Here is a 24,843-nt window from a genome sequence, read left to right on the forward strand (position 1 = left end):
AAGGGCATGCATTATTTTTCAATTCAGCCTACATTAATGCAAACATCATTCACAAGATTAGAGAGGAGGGATAGTGTGGTAATCACAAGATTAAAATTGGGACATTGTGCACTGAATTATGGGCTGGCAATGGTTGGCAAGCATCCAGATGGCAGATGTTTGTGTGGAGAGTTGGAATCTGTGAAGCATGTAGTAATGGAGTGTGTAATTCATCGTGATGCAAGAATCGCATGTTTTCTGATCTGTTGGAGTCTGGAGTCTCACCTATATCTTTGAAATCAGTTCTTGAAAATAAGGATTATGAGACAACAAAGATTGTTAAAAACTTTTTACTTCACACTGGGCTTTATTTGAGGATTTAATACATAAGATGGAGTTCTTCAGATTACCTGAGGAGGGCAGCAATACGCCTTTGAAGCGTCTAAGCTGCCGCAAATTACACAAGAAGAAGAAGAACTGTCACCAGGGCTGTGTCCGAAATCGCCCCTTATACCCCTAAATAGGGCACTATTTGAGGGGACAGCCATTTGTAGTGGTGTCCGAAACCATAGTGGACGATGTTGAGTGCACTCATTCAATCCCACAATGCACTGCAATAACGAGTGTACAGCCGATGCACGCTCAACGGCTTGAGAATACCCATAATGCACGGTGAGGAGTCGCGCGCTGAATGAATTCCCGCATCTCGCCAGGAGATGGCGCCCGCAGCTGAATCAATCATCCATTCATTTTCCAAATCGCACTGGTTCAACATAGTATAAATTCCTTTTTAATTGATCATTAAATCGTTTCATTAAGGTTTGTACATGCTAGTTTTCATGGCAGAGTTCAACATATATATTCATTACTACTGGAGCTGCCAGTTTGCTATGTTTAAAATTATTATTATACAGCAAGCACAAACTATGCGAAATCGGCAGCCCTTCCGACGCACTCAGGGTCCGAACTCACTCACTCGTTTCATTCACTCCTTCAAGTGGACTATATTAGTGAAGTAATGTAGGGAAGAGTGAATGAGGGTATAGGGGGCGATTTCGGACACAGCACAGGACTTTTATTTTGCAACTGCATTGTTGAACCGGATGTACGTTCGAGCTTCGTTCCACAACCAAATGGAATTTTAGATACACGCAATCGACATTAGAATTGAGTGTTTGAAATAATCAGTTTTAAAACATTATAATATTATTAGTATAGCGGCCTCAACAACATGGGAGGTGGTGACCTTGTAAGTACAATTTGTTTTTGTCAGTAGCGCAGTTGTGTTAAATGACTAGTTGCTAATGATAACCAGTGAGGTTTAATACGGCTTGTTAATGGACACCACCAACTTTAAATTATTAAACGAAGACGTCTACTTGAAAGAACTCTGGCCATTTAATAAATATTATTGATTCCGTATATGTTTGTTTTTACTTAAATCTGACTTACTTTGTTTATCTCCGCGAATCCCACTAGAACTTAAAAAAGAGTTGGCATCCGCAAACTCTGAAAAACATCGAGCGAGTGTGGAAAGCGGAGCAGAAACATGAGGCGGAAAGGAAGAAGATCGAGGAACTGCAGAAGGAGCTAAAAGAGGAGCGAGCCCGAGAAGAGATGACCAGATATGCGCAAGAGACAGGCGCTGTTAAGTGTGTAGCATCCATTCACTTCCTCTCAGTCAATCCCAACACAGCGCTTTTTCATTACAAAAAGATGTTATAACGTATAATAATATGTAATAATAATAATCGTAATAATAAAGTACTCTGGTTTAAGCCTGTAATGTAATATCAAATTCCGCACTGTTGCAGGAAGAAAGACGACCGTTTGGACTGGATGTACCAGGGTCCAGCGGGACAGATCTCTCGGGAGGAATACCTTCTCGGTCGCCCCATTGATAAGCAGATCACCCAGCAGTATGAGGAGCCTGAGAGTGGTCCATCAGCTGAGACAGGCCTTCTGCCTGGTTCCATATTTAACCCCACAGGTTCTGCCTCTACTAATGATATGGCTGCTAAGATCAGAGAAGACCCTCTTTTTGAGATCCGGTAAGCTGGAATGGTGTAAATGGTGTATTTTTATTTTTTACCTTGGAAGGCTTGTAACGATAGACAAAAATGACGTTTTGGTGCGTACCTTGGTTTTGAAATCATGGTTCAGTATATTTTCGGTGCAGCAGTAAAGTTGCTTCATGTTTTCCTTTTTTTAATTAATGAGTGATTTAAACAATGAAAAGACTATGGCCCATGTCTTTAAATAAAAGAAATAGTCTGTCAATGCCGGCTGTTTATGGTGTTGTTGTAAATGGGGAATTTGAAGTGCTTCCAATTTTGGATGGATAGTATTTTAGAAAAGATTATGTTATAGTCAGAATTATTTCAGTCACATTCTATTTCACTCCATCTGTTGGACATGCATGTGCAGTGGTTAAAGTCCCCCCTGAAATTAAAATTTAAGTTTTTTAGCTTTCAGTATGAATATGTTAGCCTTAAGGTTATGAATAAGCTGGTGTGTTCCAAAACAGTGACAAAATTCGCATTTAGGAGATAAGCATTCAAAACTTAGTCTCTCACTTCCACTAAAATAGATCATGGATTTTCATGACATCACATCGCACTTCAGCTTCTCATCAAATCTTCTGTCCAATCAAATGCTCTCTAGAATCTGAAGTCCTGCCCCCTCCTACACTATCAACAGACACTGAAACTGCGGCTGAAATCGGTCATTTGTTCACACATTTACCAGTTTCTACATGGTAAAGTGCACATAGTGCACTATATAGGGGATAGGGAACGATTCAGACAGTGTAAATATGCTTTCCATTGACGTGAATGAAGTCCGTTTTCGCGTTAGTATAACGTAAACCGATGCAGCGTGAGCACAGTCTGCTATGGCCCAGGGACACGAGAGCACAGAGCGGATCATATCCACAAGTCGGCTCAGACCACGAAAGGTATCAGACCCACTTAAATTCTGCACAGAATGCTATATTTTAAAGTGATATAGAGGAGATTAGGAGGATAAACGGTTAGATATTAAAAGGAAACAGGTTTTACTGAGGTTAACGGCTCTGGCCGAGCTGTGATATAAATGAAACGCTATTGGCTATTTTAAAAAAGGGGCAGGGCTGTTCGATATATCGCCCTGTCTTCCTGTTTCAGTTGAAATTACTCCAACATACTGAATAACACTTCAGTGGGCCTTTAAACCAATGCCGCATTGTCAAACTGAAAGATCTGTACTGAAAATATTCTGTACAAATACGTGTACCATTACAGCCTTGTTAGCAAGGTTAAACAACTATTTTAAAGAAAATTTTAACTCATCCCTAGTTATGTGTATCTTGAGCTTAACTCATATTTATTTGGGTCTGGAAATATTCCTATAATTGCTGGTAAATTAAAGTGTTTACAGTAGGTATAATCCCTGTTTGTTTTCAGCAAACGGGAGGAGGAGAAGAAGAGAGGAGTTCTTACAAATCCTGTTAAAATGAAAGAAATCCAAAAGATGGTGAGTAGAATACTTTGGATGATATTTAGTTGTCAGAATTGAAGATTTAACTTGCTTTTAATTCATTATTTGGAATTTGACATTAACTGGTCACATCAGTGGCACTGGAAATTTATTTTGACAAAAATAGGAGTTTACCCAATTGCAGTCCAAGAAATTCAACAGTTAAGGGAATTCTGGGAAAATAAGTGTTATTTCACTCTAGTCCACAAAATAAAGGTTAATTTATTAAATATAGGCCTAGTTTCACAGACAGGGCTTAGACTAAGCCAGGATTAAGCCTTGGTTCAATTAGGGCATTTAAGTATCTTTTATAAACGTGCCCTAGAAAAAAAAAAAACATTACTGGTGTGCATCTTGAGACAAAACAATGGCACTGACATATTTTAAGATATGTCAGTGTAAGTTGTTTTAAGTTAAAGCAGCTCAAACATGCATTTTAGTCTGGGACTAGCTTAAGCCTTGTCTGTGAAACTGGGGGATAATGTTTGACCTTTTTAAACTTTTCTATTTAAAATAAAAATCTAACTGGAATAATGTCAAGTCAAGTCACCTTTATTTATATAGCCCTTTTTACAATGCAGATTGTGTCAAAGCAGCACAATTTTCGCTGTACAGCAGCTCTAGAAGAAAATGGTGTCATTGTCCAGCTTAAGTAAGTTCAGTATTGATTCATTCCGTTGTAAAAATCATTAGTTATTAATTTAGTTCATTTATCTAAACATCAGCTCTGGAAAAAAAGTGATGTCATCGTCCAGCTCAGTTCAGTTCGCATACAATGGTGTCAGTGTAGGCAGATCAAAAACATTGCTGAATATCAAGTGTCCCCCACTAAGCAAGCCAGAGGCGACAACAGCAAGGAACCCAAATGCCATCAGGTGACAAAAGAAGAAGAAAAAAAAAAAAACCTTGGGACAAACCAGGCTCAGTCACGGGGCCAGTTCTCCTCTGGCCAACAACAGTGCATGCTTATGATTCAGGCAGCATCACAGGTCATAAGTCAGACTGGGATTGGAACAGTCAAAATATTTAATCTAGTTCCATCTGGTTGAAGATCAGATTCATTATGCCAGTATGGAAACGGTTTTGTTGAGGATCTGTGCCATTGGCTGTCGATGAGTCCTTCACAGGGGATAGTCTAATTGACACAATTTCTGCTGACACGTCAGGGATGTGTTGTGCTTGTGTTTATTCGCAGGTCCTTCTTTTGATCTGGATACAGCCCGTATCCGGCTGGCTATGGTAAACTTCAGGATAAACAGAGAGACTAATTTTAGCATAGATGCCATTGTTCTTGTGATTTAACGAGTACCCCGGGTGTTACAGGAAGTGTTCCCTGCTCCGGCTGACCTAATTTATGCAGCCTAACAATCCTTTAACACTGCGTTTCTCAAAGTGTGGGGCGCGCCCCACTGGTGGGGAATAGAGACATAACAAGTGGGGTGCGACAAACGAGAGGAAATTTGGTAATTTTTGTGCCCATCTCTATTAATCTTTTGAGCGGTACGGTCTCACATATGGGATTTTTATTTCTGTGCCACTGAGAATACAGTCCCAAATATGGGATTTAGAATGTTCAGCGACGTCATTCAACTGCCAGATTCAAACTGTGCTTTCGCGCTTTGACTGGCGCTGAGCCAGAGACGGACGCGCTCAGCAGCGCTTGTCATTTATCACAACTCTGCAGTGTTTTCAACAACATAATGTTTATTTTAGGTTTCAGACATTTAAATATACTTAAGTACTAGTAAAACAATACATTTAAAGTTTGTAAAGTACACACTGATGTCTATGGAAGCAGCAATAACAGTCAATTCAAATATAATTTTCCGACGTGTTTTATTCATATCAGAAACACATAGTGTAAGTAACTATAAAGTTTACTCTATTTTTCTCCCAGATCACCAGCCACTTACTTACATGGATTTCGGGAGAAATTGATGAATTCACATGCTGTAAATCCGACTGACAGGACTCTCTGACCTGCTGCGCAAACAAACATCTCGCGTTATAGATCAAGATCTTTTTTTTTTTTTTTTTTTTTTTCACTCACTTACACATATTTGAGAATCGGAATGTCAGATAGTTGATGACATGGTAAGCAAGTTGTGAATGTTTTGAATAAAAAAGGAGAAAATAAATAAAAGCGTTACATCTGTCATACAGTGTTATTGTGGCTGCAGTGTGTGATGTGACAAGCATGACGCGTTGCCATGGAAACAATAAGGTGAAACATTCTAAAATAATGGTCGCGTAAAAAAAAAACTCAGCTAGAATAATACTTAATTTATAATTTATGTATAAAAAAATTATAATGCAAAGTGGTAATATAATTGCACTTTTATTTTCTCTACTTGAAAGTTTTTAATGCTGATATTTGATGTTATGTTTTTAAAATGTGATGTTAATAAAATAAATTTTAATACATTTTAACAGTTAAACTTAAAGCCTAGTTTATTAACATTTTGTTGGGGCGATTGGGGACAGGTGGGGCTCGGAACACTTCCCTACCTCCAAAGTGGGGAATGGCAGAAAAAGTTTGAGAAACACTGCTTTAACAGATGTGAAAATATACATTGATAATGTGTTATGTGTATGCTAGGTTAAAGAGATGTGTTTTTTAGTCTAACTGAACTGAGCTGGATGATGACATCACTGTTTACTCCAGTGCTGATATAGATAAATTAACTAAATTAATAACTATTGATTCTTACAACAGAATGAATCAGTGCTGAATTTACTTAAGCTGGACAATGACACCATTTTCTTTAAGATCTGCTGTGCAGCCAAAAGTATATACCAGTTATCACTGTAAAGCTGCTTTGACACAATCTGCATTGTAAAAAGCGCTATATAAATAAAGGTGACTAGATTTAAACTGACAGAGTGCGTCTGCTTCCCAAACAATGCTAGGAAGACTGTTCCAAAGTTTAGGTGCTAAATAGGAAAAGGATCTACTGCCTGCTGTTGATTTTGATATTCTAGGTATTATCAACTGGCCAGAATCCTGAGATGGCAATAGACGTGAAGGGCTATAATGCTTTAAGGGCTCGCTCGGGTACTGGGGAGCTAAACCATTTAGTGCTTTGTAAGTAATTAACAGAGGTGGAAGTAACGAATTTCAACTACTCACGTTACTGTAATTAAGTAGCTTTTTTGGGTACTTGTACTTTTTTGAATACATTTTTAAATCTGTAATTTTACTTGTACTTAAGTACAAATTAAGCTAAGTAATCTACTTCGCTACTTGTAAAATCACATTCCGTTACGGAGTACGCCTACAATTTGAATTAATATTCAAACCTTTGACCGGCTTATCGGTAGCCAATAAAGATATCCAATCATAAAATAGGTTTTCATTGGTCCGTTTAATTACAAATGTCGAGAGCGCATTATTGTAACGCGAGAGCACGTTCATGTAATGGCAGAAAATGACTCGAGCTCTCAAATATACAAGTGAACTGCCTCTCCTCTCACTCAGATGAGTGCGCGCTTTCAGACTGTGTCCCGTGCAATCGCGAATCTCTCCGTGCTCTTAAAGTAAACATTGTCAAAAGTTATCAAACAATCAGAATAGACCCCCGTGCCTGACTGATGAAAATGCTACAGGAAATCTTATTGGCTATAAGTAAAATGCACCAGAAAGTCTTTTACAATGTAAATGTATGTTTCAGAATGGGGCATTTGTATGATTTGTACATATAAAAGAGCCGGCCAGTAATGAGCCGTCGTTCTGATGTAGAACCTGGAAGCGCTGCACTGTGTTTATTACGGGAACAGCGTCAGAGACTGACACAGAAGAGAAGAAATTGTTGAATAAAGTCATTATTTATTTATTTATTTATTTTTTGTGCACAAAAAGTTTTCTCATCGCTTCATAACATTAACCCTCTGGGGTCTGAGAATTTTTGGGGCCCTGGAGAAGTTTTGACATGCCCTGACATTTGTGCTTTTTTCAGTTGTTCATAAACATATTAATGACAAAAGTGTCATTACACTGTATTCAGCACGAACTAGGCTACAATAATATGTGAGGAACATGTATGTACATGTTTGTGTTTTTGAAGGAATAACATTTATGCGTGGTTATTGAAAAAACAAAAAACTTAAGTCACTGAAATAAGGCCAAAAAAAATATATTAAATCTGTGTTCACAAGACTTCTGTGTATTGGAGGTTGTAGACTAGAGTTTTTGCTTCAAAATGATAACAATAGAGAGATTTAAATTTAAGACATTTTTTGTCAAGAAACACAGTATGCATGGAGGCGTGAATTCATGAATAATGCCGTGATTCACACATGAGAAGACAAAAGATTCGCATTATGAGCCGCATAATGAGCTCTTTCAGTCAGGTAGGCTGTGAAAAAACCCTCTGTGATCATGCTGATAAGAGGATTAATGTCCACTCTTGACAAAAAAAAAAAAACATGATTTTTGTGATCTCATGCATGCACGTATTATTGCACATCATGTGAAGAAAATTTTGTATAGGCCTATGTTAAATTACAGTACCAGTCAAAAGATTGGACACATTTTTTTAAAAGAAGTCTTAAGTCTCTAACCAAATAATGGTTTTCTATTTTAATATACTTTAAAATAAAATGTATTTCTGTGATGCACAGTGTCTGAACATTCCTACCTCTATTCCTACCTCTGCATTTCATATAGGCTAATATATTTGTTATACAGCCTAAATGTAAATGTGCAGTTGACAAACTATACATCATTAAAAAGATCTAAGACTCAAGCTTCACATTTTGACTCTTAAAATCTTATATTGACCGTAATTTCTTAATATGCTTAAAAGCATGCACATTTGGAGAAATATTGATGGATTCTCATATGTTTGTCAATTGTCTATACAGAGGAGTAATATTTATTCAATATTTATTGTCATCACTGTGAGCGCTGGATACTGTTTTCAATTCATACTTGCAGCCGGAGGGCGCTCTGTGCACCTTTAGTCCACAAATATCTCAGTAAAAGAAGAGGCATATCATGTGACATTCCAGGAACTAACAGAGGCTTCCAGAGATTGCTATAACATGCAGATAAACAAATTTCAAGATAATAAATACACGATTGCGACGATGTATACATGTATTGCCTCAGAATTTGCGTCTGAATAGCGCTCGCTCCGTGGGCGTGGCCGCATTAGCGTATAATGAGCTGAATCACGGGTGTCTGACATGTCTCTTTTCATTAAGATTACATAAACAGAATTTTTGTTTTCGATTTGACTTACATGATTTAAAACCTGACATTTCAACGTTTCTTTAGACATGTCTAATTTTTTTGTGATTAGTATTTACTAAGTTACAGTTCATTTTCTGAGAACTATCAGATTGGACTTCGTTCAGAGGGAGACGACAGATCACGCATCATGTTAGTTTTCGTTATTTTACAAAAAGAACAACATTTTGTTTTTACTCTGAGTGTACACAAATAAAAGAAGATATTTCACAGATTAAAATGGTGTATAACTCTTAATTGTATGTGCAACATTGACGGAGTATTTTGAGTCTCTTTCATACTGATAAGAAAAAAGCACGGTGGTATCGCCGGCGCGACCAGCCGACCCCTGAGTGTTAAGGTTGAACCACTGTAGTCACATGGACTTTACCTTTCTGGGTGATAAAAAGTGGTACTAACGTTGCAGTCTGTGGAGGGTAAGAAAGCTCTCAAATTTCATCAAAAATATCTTAATTTGTGTTCCGAAGAAGAACGAAAGTCTTACAGGTTTGGAACAACATGAGGGTGAGTAATTAATGACACAATTTTCATTAACGTATAAAATTTTATTTAATATAAAAATTCAGTGTTATATTTCAAATAAAAATAATGATTGCCTTGACAAAATAGATGGACATAAAAAATTAGATATTAAAATATCTATATGGCAATATACAGTATGTGGTGGTTTTCCCCATGGTATTTAAAATGATACTGAATATTGATCATTTTCAGGGTATTGTATTGAAGTTAGAAATTCCAGTATTGTGACCACTAATTCATGCACTTTGTCAGTAAGGGGAAAGTGCTTTGTTGAAAGTAGCTGTTTTCTAATTAGATTTATTATTGTTTGGTAATTCGTTAAATATCGCTGGCTAAAAAGTAATTAGTACTTTGAGTAATTGTTGAGAAGAGTAATCTCTACTTTTACCCAAGTACTTTTTTGACACCAGTACTTGTAAATGAGTATTATTTCAGCAGTGTAACAGTACTTGTACTTGAGTACAAATTTTCAGTACTCTTTCCACCACTGGTAATTAGCAACATTTTAAATTCTCTAAAATGTTTAATAGGGAGCCAATGCAGTGTTGACAGAACCAGGCTAATATGGTCATACTACCTGGTTCTAGTAAGAACTCTAGCTGCTGCGTTTTGGACCAGCTGTAGTTTGTTTATTAAGCATGCAGGGCAACCAGTGGTTAAAACAAACAGACAAATACAAAAAAAACAAAGATACAAATGAAATAAACAGTGCTTTCATTTGTTTGTGTGTTCAGGTAAGTAATATAGCATATACAAAAGAAATCTAAGTAGGCTAACCAAATGTAAAATACTAATGCATGGTTTTCACAGTATAAATGAATCAATTAATGCTTATTAAAGCCAACTAACTTGATTTTTTTTTATTGTGTGTATGTTTTCTCTAAGGTTATATGTCTGTTTACATCGTTTTATTTGTTTTTGTTTCTTTGCACTTTGGACAACCAACGTTGTAGTAAATTGTGTTATACATATATATAAACAAAGAACAAGAACAAACTACAGGTGCATCTCAATAAATTAGAATGTCGTGGAAAAGTTAATTTATTTCAGTAATTCAACTCAAATTGTGGAACTCGTGTATTAAATAAATTCAATGCACACAGACTGAAGTACTTTTAAGTCTTTGGTTCTTTTAATTGTGATGATTTTTGGCTCACATTTAACAAAAACCCACCAATTCACTATCTCAAAAAAAAGATCAATAAAAAAAAAGGATATTTTAAACAGAAATGTCAGGCTTCTGAAAAAGTATGTCCATTTCTATGCACTCAATACTTGGTTGGGCTCCTTTTGCATGAATTACTGCATCAATGCGGCGTGGCATGCAGGCAATCAGCCTGTGGCACTGCTCAGGTGTAATGGAAGCCCAGGTTGCTTTGATAGTGGCCTTCAGGACATCTGCATTGTTGGGTCTGGTGTCTCTCATCTTCCTCTTGACAATACCCCATAGATTCTCTATGGGGTTCAGGTCAGGCGAGTTTGCTGGCCAATCAAGCACAGTAACACCATGGTCATTGAACCAGCTTTTGGTACCTTTGGCGGTCTGGGCAGGTGCCAAGTCCTGCTGGAAAATTAAATCAGCATCTCCATAAAGCTTGTCAGCAGAAGGAAGCATGAAGTGCTCTAAAATTTCCTGGTAGATGGCTGCATTGACTGTGGACTTCAGAAAACACAGTGGACCAGCACAAGCAGATGACATGGCAGCCCAAATCATCACTGACTGTGGAAACTTCACATTGGACTTCAAGCAACATGGTTTCTGTGCCTCTCCACTCTTCCTCCAGACTCTGGGACCTTGATTTCCAAATGAAATGCAAAATTTACTTTCATCTGAAAAGAGGACTTTGGACCACTGAGCAACAGTCCAGTTCTTTTTCTCCTTAGCCCAGGTAAGACGCTTCTGACGTTGTCTTTGGTTCACAAGTGGCTTGGTACGTGGAATGTGACCGTTGTAGCCCATTTCCTGAAGACGTCTGTGTGCGGTGGCTCTTGATGCACTGACTCCAGCTTCAGTCCACTCCTTTTGAAGCTCTCATAAGTTCTTAAATCAGCTTCGCCTGTCAATCTTCTCAAGCCTGCTGTCATTCCTTTCACTTGTACACCTTTTCCTACCACACTTTTTCCTTACAGTCAACTTTCCATGAATATGCTTTGGCACAGCACTCTGCGAACAGCCAGCTCTTTCCGCAGTGACCCTCTGTGGCTTACCCTCATTGTAGAGGGTCTTGATGATCGTCTTTTGGACAACTGTCAAGTCAGCAGACTTCCCCATGACTGCTGTTGGGATTACTGACCTAAACCCAGTATTTATACCCTGATAATGGTAATTTAATAGAACTTGAAATTAAATATTTTAATAATTTGAGATACTGATTTTTTTGATTTTTGATGAGCAGCAAGCTGTAATCATCAAAATGAAAACAAAAAAGTCTGGAAATGTTTTACTTTATGTCTAATAAATCTAGAATATATTTAAGTTTTACTTTTTGAATTAAATTACAAAAAAAAAAAAAAAAAAAAACTTTCATGATATTCTAATTTATTGAGATGCACCTGTATATTCAGATTAAGAGCTGTGAGTGATTTTCTCTTTGCATTTTGTTGTTTGATTAACATTCGTCAGAAGGTGAAGTGCTGTCACCTTAAGACAATATATTAACACACATCAGATTTTCTCCCAGCTGTTCATGTCCATATAAACTGTGTTTAAGTAGCTAAACACTCTCCAGGCTGGTCATTTTGACATTTGATCGTTTGGACATGCACCCAAAGACCAAAGTGTAATTTGTTTGTCTATTTGTGATCCATTTTGGAGCACACGCACACAATTCAGCCCAGGGAACAGTGTCTCTTGCGCAGATTATTGTGCTTTCAAATTTTAAAACGTTGATAATTATCAAACATGTAACGCAACTTAGCAACAGTAAAGACTGTATTTTACAACTATCACTGATTGTGCTGATTCTGACGTTAAGTTTGGGTTTAGGGAGGAATGAACTTGCACCGCTGTGAAGGGAAGGAAGTGTGCTAGACGAAACGCGACTAGTTTTTAATAGTTTTTTTTAATAGTTTTATCTTCTTTCTGATAATCATTGGAAGCCAAAATTGAAATCAGAAATATTAGCTTAATATCACAGGCCAAAAGTGTAAGCAGACGTTTGAATGTTTAGTTCTCTCCTCCATCGTCACAATTAAACAGGGCTTTCATGTTGTGTGCGTGCTGTAGCTCCTCTGCGTGAGCGCGATCTCTCTTCAGGATTGCGAATAGCAAAAATTCATCATAAACAAATCTCCTATTATTATTGTCCTATATATATTATTGCATACAGAAACAGCTGGCGACTCTGGTGAGATAGAATTCAGGATTGCGAATAGCAAAAATGCGTCATAAACAAATCTCCTATTATTGTCCTATATATATTATTGCATACAGAAACAGCTGGCGACTCTGGTGAGATAGAATTCAGGATTGTGAATAGCAAAAACGCGTCATAAACAAATCTCCTATTATTGTCCTATATATATTATTGCATATCCAGTGGCTCATCCAGCGTTCTTAAGTCTCTTGTGTTCCAAAGATGAATGAAGGTCTAATGGGTGTGGAACGATATGAGGGTGAGTAATTGATTTTTGGGTGAACTAACCCTTTAACAGAGAAGCCATCAAGTGTTAGACAGTATTCTAGGTTATTAGGTGCAGAGGTTTTTGGTCCAGTAATTAGAATCTCTTTTTTTTCTGAATTTATTAGTAAGGAATTACTAATCATCCAATTTTTTATATCAGCTATGCATTCCATAAATTATGTGAATTGGTAAGTTTTGTCAGGGCGCAAAGAAATATAGAGCTGAATATCATCAGCGTAACAGTGAAAACTGATCTGTGATCGTGGCTCTTAATCGGTGGTCCTATGTCGTACAGTGAGAGTGGTACAAAGACAGACGTTTTCCTGGTCTTGCGACCAAAGATAGCCTACGATCATTTTCTGACAGTGTCAGAAATTCAGCATGAGCAGCGCACAGTGTGTTTGCTGCTTCGACCTATGTAAACTGACCAGCCAATAAAAATGCAACATGAAATCAACGCGACATGGCGTTAAAACTTACTGATGTTTTATTCTTCTATAGAAACTTGCATCGTAGCTCACAAGTCAATTGGTGTCATCATCGTACAGTCTACATGCTTGTCGTACCCAAGTTTAATAGATCTATGTCGCACAGTGTGATTTGTAATGATCTTATAGGATTGCTAAAATCGTGCAGTGTATCCCGGGCTTAAGCTATTGAAAGAGATGCTTCCAGAGGTCATAGATCCTCTTCTTAATATCATTAATTCATCTTTGTCACTAAGATACGTACTGAAAACATCTGAGCTGGCTGTTATTAAACCTGTTATTAAAAAAAAAAAAAAAAACATGTTGATTTTTGATGAACTGTCTAAATTTGTTAAAATCTTCCTCTCCTATAGCAACGAATGAATGGAATATTTCCTCAGGGACACTACAGTGCACTGTCTGATGTGATATTGAATTAGACGTTGCATGGTTATAATTTTCTCTCTAATATTATCAATCTTGCAAGTAACAAAGTTCATAAAGTCATTACTGCTGTGCTGTTTGTAAACTTCAGAAGTTGAAGCTTTATTTCTCATTAATTTAGCCACCGTACCAAATAAATACCTAGGGTTATGAGAGTTGAAAAATATACAGATGTAGCAGTTTTTAAGGCCTTTCTGTAGGCAAAAATGCTTTCCACGAAATGCAAAAAAAATAGTTTTGTTTTCTTCCAGCTGTGCTCAATTTTTCTGGCTGCTCTCTTAAGGGACCAAGTGTGCTCGTTGTACCACGACGTTGGACTATTTTCCTTCTTTAAGCACAAAGGAGCAACTGTGCCTAATGTACTGGAAATGAGAGTCAATAGTTTCTGTTGCAACATCAAGTTTCTCTAAGCTATCTGGTATGCTTAGGAGATTAAACTGATCAGGAAGATTATTTATAAAGCAGTCTTTAGTGGTAGAAGTGATAGTTCTACCATATTTGTAACAGGGAGTCGGTTTTACAGCCTTGGCTAAATGTAGTTTGCACAAGACTAGATAATGATCTGAGATGTCATCGCTCTGCTGCAGAATTTCAAAGGCATCAATATCGATTCCATGTGACAATATTAGATCTAAAGTATGATTATGACAATGAGTGGGTCCTGAAACGTGTTGTCTAACTCCAGTAGAGTTTAGAATGTCTGTAAATGCGAATCCCAATGCGTTTTTTTTCATTATCTACATGGATATTAAAATCACCAACAATTAGGACTTTATTAGCAGCCAGTTCTAACCAATAGAAAATCAGCAAATTCTTTGATAAAGTCTGTATGGTGCCCTGGTGGCCTGCATACTGTAGCCAGCACAAATGTCAAACGGGATTTATCACTTACACTACATAATGTTACATAAAGCACCAAGGAATTATATTTGAAACTAGACCTCTGAGTAATACTGAAGATATTACTATAAATTACAGCAACACCTTGCCCTTTGCTTTTCAGACGAGGTTCATGTTTATAACAGTAATCTTGGGGGTGGACTCATTTAAAGTAATGTAATTGTCCGGTTTTAGCCAGGTTTCTGTCAAACACAGCACATCTAGTTTATAATCTGTGATCATATTTACAATAAGTGCTTTTGAAGAAAGGGATCTATTATTCAGCAATCCAAGCTTTATCATTTGTTTAACTGTATTATATCTGTTTTTTATTTGTTGAACATCAATTAAATTTTTACCCTTAAATGGGTTTGGGAATTTTTTGTATTTACTAAATCGAGGAAAATACACACCTCTTTAATGTTAATTTTAGTGATCTCCGACTGGTGAAGTCAGACATCATTAGTGCCGACGTGAAAAATAATCTTAGAGTATTTACGATTAGCATTAGCTAGCACTTTTAAATTTGCTTTCAGGCGCTCTGGCTCCCGGCAAACGCTAATCAGGGTTTCTGCGGGGCATTAAAAAGCATTAAAAGTCATTAAATGGATTTTGCGAAAATTAAGGCCTTAAATGGCATTAAAAATCATTAAATTTGATTCCTACAGGCATTAATTTTTTTTAGATAGTTTTGATAAAAAATAATACTACCAGTTTATTTTGAATATAGCCTTCATAATTATTAACTTTGATTTGCTGTCGCAAAATATGTACATTGGTGTGATACACACGTGGAACCAGTTTGGTGGGCTTGGACCTTTCTTTTCCCAAGAAAGTGCCTTGTGACAAATCTAGCGATGTCTTTAAACATTATCTTGCTTCCGAGACTCAACCGGGACTGACGCATGAGCGAAAAATCTTGCTTTCCTGCCGCAGGCGCACCTCTCTCTGTGTCTGCTCTGTTCTGTGAGTGGCTGAGAGGAGCAGCGCATTCAGTTAAGGATGTGCGCTCTGTCAGAGAACAAATAAAATAGATACGTTGCTTCTAACCTGAGTGATCATTTTACGTGTGTATATATACCTAAAATCACAACAACTGTCTTTATCTAATGTGTATGGTGATTTTTTTTTTTTCTTTTTCTTTTTTTTTTTCTTTCTTTTTTTTTTTTTCCTTTCAGACAATGTCTATAACAATTATAAATCAGGGGCTGTATTCACAAAACATTTTATCTTACCACTAAGAGTGCTCCTAAATAGCAGTAAAAGCTCTTAGCAAGAGTTTTCTCTTAAAACCTATTCACAAAGCTGCTGAGACCAATTTTTACTAAGGAATAGAGAGAAGTCTTAAGTTAAGAGAAAGGGCGGGGTTGACCTCGTTTCGTTGCTATGGATGATGTCAGTACGCTTACCAACTATGACCACAGTGATTGGCTGATGGGGGAGAAGTAGAATGAGGTATCATGTTGCCATTCAAATAAAGGTTTTTAAAATACAAATGTTGCCATATTCAAATAAAGGTTTTAAAATGTAGGCTAAGTGTCACTAATTTAAATAGTATATGTTCAGCTAATTGTCAGCCTCTGCGTCTCGAGAGATTGCAGAATTCAAATGACAAATGATGTTTTATAAACAAAGTTTGGGAGGAGAGCTATCTAATCAGCTCGAGTGGAAGTATACATAGACAAGAGGCGACTCGCTCCTCACTCTCAGCTGGGGATACGGGGTAGAACTCTGGGTTTGGGATAAATTCCAAGCTTGGAGCCCTCAATCCCCTTGGACATCAGGCCAAATACGCTTATATTTTTTTACTCTATTCGATCATTTGTAAGTGTGAATTCATGAAAACAACTGCCACTGGTAACCAGACTTTATTTATTTATTTATTTATTTATTTATTAAAGATTTATTTTTGGCCTCTTATCGTAGATTCAAGTCTATAAACCAAAATGTGTTGCATATATGAAGAAAAGGTTCAGCACCTAAGGCTCTATCGCTATTGCCTCATGGTGTACAGTGTCTTTTAGGTGAATTAGGATTGTTTGTGATTTTATCTTAGTGACTTAGGAGTCCTCTTGACTACTTCTAATGTTTCACAGATTTAGGAGCTAGTTTTAGCACTAAAATGCTTTGTGAAATACTCTTAGAGCAAAAATTTAGGAGTCCTAAATTTAGGACTGACGCGCATTATTTTTAAGAGTTTCTCCTAAATCGGCAAGTTAGGAGCTACTTTTAGTCTTAAGATGTGTTGTGAATACGGCCCTAGGATTTTAGTTGCAGAGCAGCTGTTTAACATGTCAGGGCTCGACATTAACGCTTGTCCATTAGTCGGGGACAAGTGGATTTTTTTTTTTTTGAAGGGGCAGCACACAAAAAGAAACTCAGTTAACATACAGCGGTAAAAATTCGAAATGTTGAGTTTTTTTAACACTTGATACAGTTAAGCAACATCACGCGACTTCCTGAATACATCACGATTGAAAACGTGACACATTTCCTACAACAGTTAATTAAACAAGTAGCCTGGTTAATATTAAGTCACTTACATTTTAGAAGGAACTTTGACTGTTTTTGTTCTATTTTAGCAGTGAAAATAGTTCTAAACAAATATCACAATATGCAGATTTAAATGTCAAAGCTGTGTCAGAATAAATTTATATTTACACCACACATACACACAAAATCATATTTTCTGGACAAGCAACTTTTTTTACTCAGACAAGTGAATGACTGATTTACTTGTCCGAAGGATAAGCACATGCATGAAAAGGCTTAATGTCGAGCCCTGCATGTAGTCTTAATGGGCTGCATTTCAGTCACTTTTTCATATTGTCTGACAAAAAAACAAAAAAAACAGAAAAATACATAGATGATACAGTTTTATTGGGAATTTGACTGCATTAAAATACTTTATGTGAGCACAAAGAGTAGCAGCAGAGAAGCAAACAAATGTAAAGGGCGTGTGTGTGTGTGTGTATATATGTGTATGAGTGTGTGTGTGTGTGTGTATATATATATATATATATATATATATATATATATATATATTATACATACATACATACATACACAGGTGCCTCTCAATAAATTAGAATATCATGAAAAGTTTTTTTTTTTTTTTTCTGTAATTTAATTCAAAAAGTAAAACTTAAATGGTAACACTTTACAATAAGGTTCATTAGTTAAACATTAGTTAATGTATTAACTAACATGAACTAACCATGAGCCATACATTTGTTACTGTATTTACTAATCTTCGTTAACGTTAGTTAATGAAAATACAGTTGTTCATTGTTTGTTCATGTTAGTTCACAGTGCATTAATGTTAACAAGATTTTAATACTGTATTAGTAAATGTTGAAATGAACATTAACAAAGATTAATAAATGCTGTATAAGTGCAGTTTATTATTAGTTCATGTTAACTAATGTAATTAACTAATGAACCTTATTGTAAAGTGTTACCACTTAAATATATTCTAGATTTATTAGACATAAAGTAAAATATTTTTAAATATTTTTAAAATATTTGTTTTCATTTTGATGATTACAGCTTGCTGCTCATCAAAATAAAAAAAAATCAGTATCTCAAATTATTAGAATATTTAATTTGAAGTTCTATTAAATTACCATTCTCAGGGTATAAATTCTTGGTTTAGGTCAATAATCCCAACAGCAGTCATGGGGAAGTCTGCTGATTTGACAGTTGTCCAGAAGACGATCATCAAGCCACAGAGGGTCATTGCTGAAAGAGCTGGCTGTTCGCAGAGTGCTGTGCCAAAGCATATTCATGGAAAGTTCACTGGAAGGAAAAAGTGTGGTAGGAAAAGGTGTACAAGAGAAAGGAATGACCGCAGGCTTGAGAAGATTGTCAGGCGAAGCTGATTTAAGAACTTAGGAGAGCTTCAAAAGGAGTGGACTGAAGCTGGAGTCAGTGCATCAAGAGCCACCGCGCACAGACGTCTTCAGGAAATGGGCTACAACTGTCACATTCCACATACCAAGCCACTTCTGGACCAAAGACAACGTCAGAAGCGTCTTTCAGTCGGGCTAAGGAGAAAAAGAACTGGACTGTTGCTCAGTGGTCCAAATTCCTCTTTTCAGATGAAAATAAATTTTGGATTTCATTTGGAAATCAAGGTCCTAGAGTCTGGAGGAAGAGTGGAGAGGCACATAACCCATGTTGTTGGTGTTGGTTCACTGTGTTTTCTGAAGTCCACAGTCAACGCAGTCATCTACCAGGAAATTTTAGAGCACTTCATGCTTCCTTCTGCTGACAAGCTTTATGGAGATGCTGATTTAATTTTCCAGCAGGACTTGGCATCTGCCCACACTGCCAAAGGTACCAAAAGCTGGTTCAATGACCATGGTGTTGCTGTGCTTGATTGGCCAGCAAACTCGCCTGACCTGAACCCCATAGAGAATCTATAGGGTATTCTCAAGAGGAAGATGAGAGACACCAGACCCAACAATACAGATGACCTGAAGGCCGCTATCAAAGCAACCTGGGCTTCCATTACACCTGAGCAGTGCCACAGGCTGATTGCCTGCATGCCACACCGCATCGATGCAGTAATTCATGCAAAAGGAGGCCCAACCAAGTATTGAGTGCATAGAAATGAACATACTTTTCAGAAGCCTGACATTTCTGTTTAAAATATCCTTTTTTTTTTTTTTTTTTTTTTTTAATTGATCTTACAAAGTATTCTAATTTTTTGAGATAGTGAATTGGTGGGTTTTTGTTAAATGTGAGCCAAAATCATCACAATTAAAAGAACCAAAGACTTAAAGTACTTCAGTCTGTGTGCATTGAATTTATTTAATACACGAGTTCCATAATTTGAGTTGAATTACTGAAATAAATGAACATTTCCACGACATTCTAATTTATTGAGATGCACCTGTGTGTGTGTGTGTGTGTGTGTGTGTGTGTGTGTACTAGGGCTGTCACGATATTAGATTTTTCACACCACGGTTATTGTGGCCAAAATAATTCACGATATGGATATATCGTGATATGTATAGAATCCTTGGGGGGAAAATCAGTCAAATTAATTTTTACTTTGTTTTATATATATATATAATATATATATAAATATATATATATTTTTTTTTCCCCTTTCTTTTTCAGGGTTGCTGCACATTTTTTAAAAGTCAAATTTAAGGCTTTTTTAGACCCGAAGAAATAAAAATTAATACTTGCCTAGTAGCCTATACATTAGGGGCTGTTACCAATCAAATGAAATCATTGTCAACAAAATCCATCTTTGCAATACAGAGGTGACACAGAATGAGAAGTGGCATTAATATATTTACGCAGCATTTACAATTTGTCTACATCAATTTAATTCAATATTTAAATATGGAATTATTTCTAATTTTAACTTTTTAATTAAAATGTACTTTAAATATGAATCTAAACTGCCAGTAGGTGGCAGCAAGTCACTGTCTTAATGAGTTCATTCATTCATTCATTCATACATTCAACCGATTTGTTCAAATGACTCATTCATTCAGGAAGGAAGCAAGTGACCGTCTTTATTAAATGGGTCATTTAATCATTAATTAAACTGATTCCTTCAAAATGCGGATTCAGTCAGTATAACAAAAACATTTCTGTCTGTTGCACGGCACTCTTGCTCGTGTGATATTGTACATCATATCATATATATAAGTTAATGACAAAAACTCGTCAGGGCAAAAATGCCCGTGTATCTTGAATTTTGAGGGCATATAACTGCATGCATAGCTACATCACGCTGAGTAAGACGAGTAAAGAAAACGCGGTACTTATTGAAAGAATCACCCTTTATTTAAATACATGAACACAGAAAATCGCTGTTAACAGGTTAATATAGCCTAACATTTCCCGTTCCATGACTAGTAAAATAATCACAACTTACTCTCTGTAAAATGGCGTAATCCGCAGGGTGATAGACACGGAGGTGGGTAAAAAGGTTGGTGGTGTTGCCACCCTTCACACTGAAGTAGCCAGGCAAATTCTGCAGAGTGTTTTCTTTGAAGCCGAAAAACTCCTATACTGTCAAGCTTACTGTATTCGGGTGTGGACAGAGCCTCTCGCTCTCCTGCTCGGACCACATGGTTCTTCTCGGAATAGCTGCGTGTGCTGCGTCGTCTTCTTGTTTGACACGTGTCAGCATTAAGGTGCAATATTTCATGCTTTGAACATCACGATTACATAGCATTATATATAGCATTAAAAATGTAAACCTTGGCATTAAAAAGCATTAAATTAGATTTGATATCATGCATTCTCTTTGTTGTCCTGAGTTCAAATTCAGTAAGTGAATTGGAATTCAAAAGGCATTGTTAGTTGAATTCTGAATGGAGTTTCAACAATGACAACACTGCTGTGACATTTTTCTACCCTTATAGTTGCGTCACAATCTTGAGAAGGAGAAAAAGAAGAAACGTAAAAGGGAGAAAAGAGAGGAGAAAGAGAGGAGGAAGGAGAAAAAGCACAGAAAGAGGAGTTCAAGCTCTGATGAGGAGGACCAGAAGCATAGGTACAAATTACATTTTTAATGTGCTTTTAATTTTTTCATTTACTGGCATAAATCTCTCTTTGATCCTTGTTTGAGAGGCAGCATACTTAATTTAAATAAGTTCTCTAACAATATGTGTGTCTGTTTGGCCAACCAGGTCAAAAGAGGAACGATCAGATGTCACAACATCTAATGGACATCTTAAATCAGGCTATGGACTTCAAGTAAGTGATATTTATTTTTTTTTTCCCCTGGCTTTCTTACTGACATGTTTCTTTTGGATTTTTTTATTATTAACTTTTATTTAATTTTAATATTTAATTACATTTATTGACATTCTGCATTGTCATAATAGGTCATGCTGACCTATTATTAATACTCAAGCCTATTACTCATGAGATCACAGAAATCGCAAACCACAATGGTTGACTGATTCAATCAGTTTCCCATGGACTAAATCAAGTTCTGCTTGTTTTCTTGTTAGAGAAGCAGTTTTACTTTCAACTTGCATTTCATGGCAACTTTGAAATAGTGAAATTTACTCCTTTCTTCCTTGTTTCAGTTACCAGAAAATAGATCCCATCACTCTTCAGTATCTAACCACACAAATCATCATTCAAGAGACAGGAGTCGATCCCCATTTGCTCATAAAGCAGACAGGGGCAATCATTCCTCTCGAGAGTCAGAGGGAAGACCTAAAACCAAAGACCCCAGCCCACAGAGACACAAGGACCGCCATCAAAGACAGAAGTACACCAATTACAGCAAGTATGACACATCCTTGAGTTGCTATATCATGTAGTAGGTTAAATGATTCACTTTTTCCCCCCAGCATTTTTTAAAAAGTTGCCAGTCACTGCCCGCATTTTTGATCATTTTCACTAAAGTTTTATGGTCCCCAGAATATATTGTTCTATGAATATCTGAACATACAATACATCAAAAGAAAGAACGAATCCTCTGCTTTTAAACAAAAAAATCTGTTTTATTCTAGCTTAATGTATTCTTTTTCTATCAACACTTGAATATGGATGTTTCATTAAAAAACATTTTGAAAATTGTGTTTTGGTAAAAGACTACATCTGGATCAGATTTAGAATGATAATCAAAACATAGATGCATAATTTCTGAAACTACGGCTCATTTTCTCAAAACTCTACACACAAAACCACAAAACATGCACACAACATGCAAAACGTCACACATCTCTTGCAAAAGCAAACACCTTATATAAAACTATATTAACTCTTCTAAAAATGGTGTTTTTGCATATTAACTCTATACACAAACCATCAAATGATTAGCCATATACATGCCAAACTACATACGGATGTGAACAATGTAAAACACTACTATCTTGTGTCTTTTGCATGTTCAGTGTGCAGTGGAGCAAACAGGAGTTTGTCACACGTACATGTGTGTGCACAAATACACTGTAAATATAGCATGTATACACAATTGGTGAACTTTACAGTTATTGAACAAAACTGAATCAACACTGAACTGATGTGAGCTGTATAATGACACGATTGGCTTGTTAGAGCTGCTTTACAGCAGAATTTGAATGATACTATTGTGAAGCTGCTTTGAAACAGTATGTATTGTATAAAGGTGACTTGACATGGATATTCAGTATATATTTACAAAATAAACAGAAATGCAAGAGTGAAAAATTTGTTTCTCAAAACACATTGATTTCTAAGTGATCAATTCATGTACAAGTGTTTTCGCACATGATCATTGGGTATACGTAATGAACCCTTTTCACAGTTATGTATGTACATTTATAACACTATACGTAGTATTGTATTACCTTTTCATCAAATTACAAAAAAAGTTAACACTGTTGTGAGGGTGTTTCTAATACAGCGGCTACGGTAGTGACGGTAAAAATGACATCTTTCTTCTGACTGCCATTATCGATCTCTCTCTCTCTCTCTCTCTCTCTCTCTATTTTTTTCCCTCTTTTTGAAAGTTTATGAGACACTGTTGATGAGTTTTTCTTTTGCTATTTGAAAAAATGGGGACACAGAAAATATATTTAATGTTTTCTCTCATTCACCGCCATAGAATTTTACCCAACTATGACGACTTCCGTTTCGAGAAACCCGGACATGTGAAAAGGGTCTATTGGGAAATGATTGTGGCATTTAAATGGCAGTGTTTTCAAAATGAAACAAGAGCTGTTAGTTTTGAATGATTTTTCTAACAGAAGTGTAGGGAACCGTGTTTAGTGTTTTGCAAAAAGTTTGTTTTACAATTGCAAACTGAGAGTAAGGCAGATAATGTGCTTGCAGTTTTGCAGACTTGGTCTGAAGATTAGGTATACGAGTAAATGGTTTCACTGAGTGGGCCTCAAGTACCACTTTTATTTTGTAAGCAATTATAAAAAACTGTAAAAACTCTGGCATGAACACATTTCATTTGTTTGTTTTAGCTGCAGAAGACTTTCAGTTTTGTCAGCCACATAAAATGCAACTACATTTTCCCCTTGTCTCAGGCGCCTCTCAGCTGAAGAGTTGGAGAAGAAGAGAAGGGAAATGATGGATTTTGCCCGCGAAAGGGAGATCGAAAGGGAAAATAATGTGAAGAGATATAAGCGACAAGAGGAACAGGAGAAAGCCAGAGACAGCGCCAAACAGGACCGTCATGCTTGCTTCTTACAGTCAGTATTTTTATTGCTGAAACCAGAATTCTTAATACTGCTACACCCAATGATTTTATTTGTAGCAGACAGTCTAATTCCTGTCTGAACAAGGTAGCCTGGTTGTAAATATCTAGATTACCTTGTAAATGTTGGTTTATATTAATTGGCATAGAAGTGTGGGGATCAGGAATATTTTAATTCTGCTTCAGCATACATTCTTGTGGGCAAAGCACTTATAGCATTAAGAAATTGTTTGGATAATGACTTCCTCTCTAATTAATTTGTGTCTGTAATCTCTGTACAGTGACATGAAGCTAGAGAGTGCTGCCACGTCATCTCTGGAGGACCGTGTGAAAAGAAACATTCACTCCATTCAGAGGACCCCTGCTGCTCTGGAGAAGAACTTCATGAGAAGATGAAGAGAACATAAAAATACGTACATGGAACCTCTCTGAGATACCTCTCTGTCTTTTGTATTCTACTGGTTTAAGATTGTTTTAAAGTTTGACATTTTTATTGAGGCTCATGCTTGTAAATAAAATGCAAAGGGCTTTGTCATCAGCATCAGTAGGTCTCTCTCTCTTTCTCTCTCTCTCTGTCTATGTATACAGGTGCTGGTCATATAATTAGAATATCATCAAAAAGTTGATTTATTTCACTAATTCCATTCAAAAAGTGAAACTTGTATATTCATTCATTACACACATACTGATATATTTTAAATGTTTATTTCTTTTAATTTTGATGATTATAACTGATAACTAAGGAAAATCCCAAATTCAGTATCTCAGAAAATTAGAATATTGTGAAAAGGTTCAATATTGAAGACACCTGGTGCCACACTCTAATCAGCTAATTAACTCAAAACACCAGCAAAGGCCTTTAAATGTTCTCTCAGTCTAGTTCTGTAGGCTACACAATCATGGGGAAGACTGCTGACTTGACAGTTGTCCAAAAGACGACCATTGACACCTTGCACAAGGAGGCCAAGACACAAAAGGTCATTGAAAAAG

At 36.5% G+C, this 24,843-nt stretch overlaps 3 protein-coding genes across 4 annotated transcripts in view; 2 read left to right on the forward strand and 1 right to left on the reverse strand.

The window, feature by feature from the left end:
- Positions 1-24,843, forward strand: part of med1 (mediator complex subunit 1) — a 633,161-nt gene that overhangs the window by 411,715 nt on the left and 196,603 nt on the right. The gene's annotated exons all lie outside the window — the stretch shown is intronic.
- Positions 1-24,843, reverse strand: part of si:ch211-196c10.15 (uncharacterized) — a 370,952-nt gene that overhangs the window by 301,524 nt on the left and 44,585 nt on the right. The gene's annotated exons all lie outside the window — the stretch shown is intronic.
- On the forward strand, positions 985-24,394 carry cwc25 (CWC25 spliceosome associated protein homolog). The gene is made up of 9 exons (XM_051877527.1): positions 985-1,228; positions 1,459-1,631; positions 1,794-2,030; positions 3,423-3,492; positions 21,074-21,204; positions 21,341-21,407; positions 21,746-21,951; positions 23,684-23,848; positions 24,135-24,394. The coding sequence occupies exons 1-9, from the start codon at positions 1,211-1,213 to the stop codon at positions 24,247-24,249; spliced, it is 1,182 nt and encodes a 393-aa protein (XP_051733487.1). The 5' UTR covers positions 985-1,210; the 3' UTR covers positions 24,250-24,394.

This window comes from Ctenopharyngodon idella, chromosome 2, assembly GCF_019924925.1.
Source record: "Ctenopharyngodon idella isolate HZGC_01 chromosome 2, HZGC01, whole genome shotgun sequence".
Classification (NCBI taxonomy): Eukaryota; Metazoa; Chordata; class Actinopteri; order Cypriniformes; family Xenocyprididae; genus Ctenopharyngodon; species Ctenopharyngodon idella.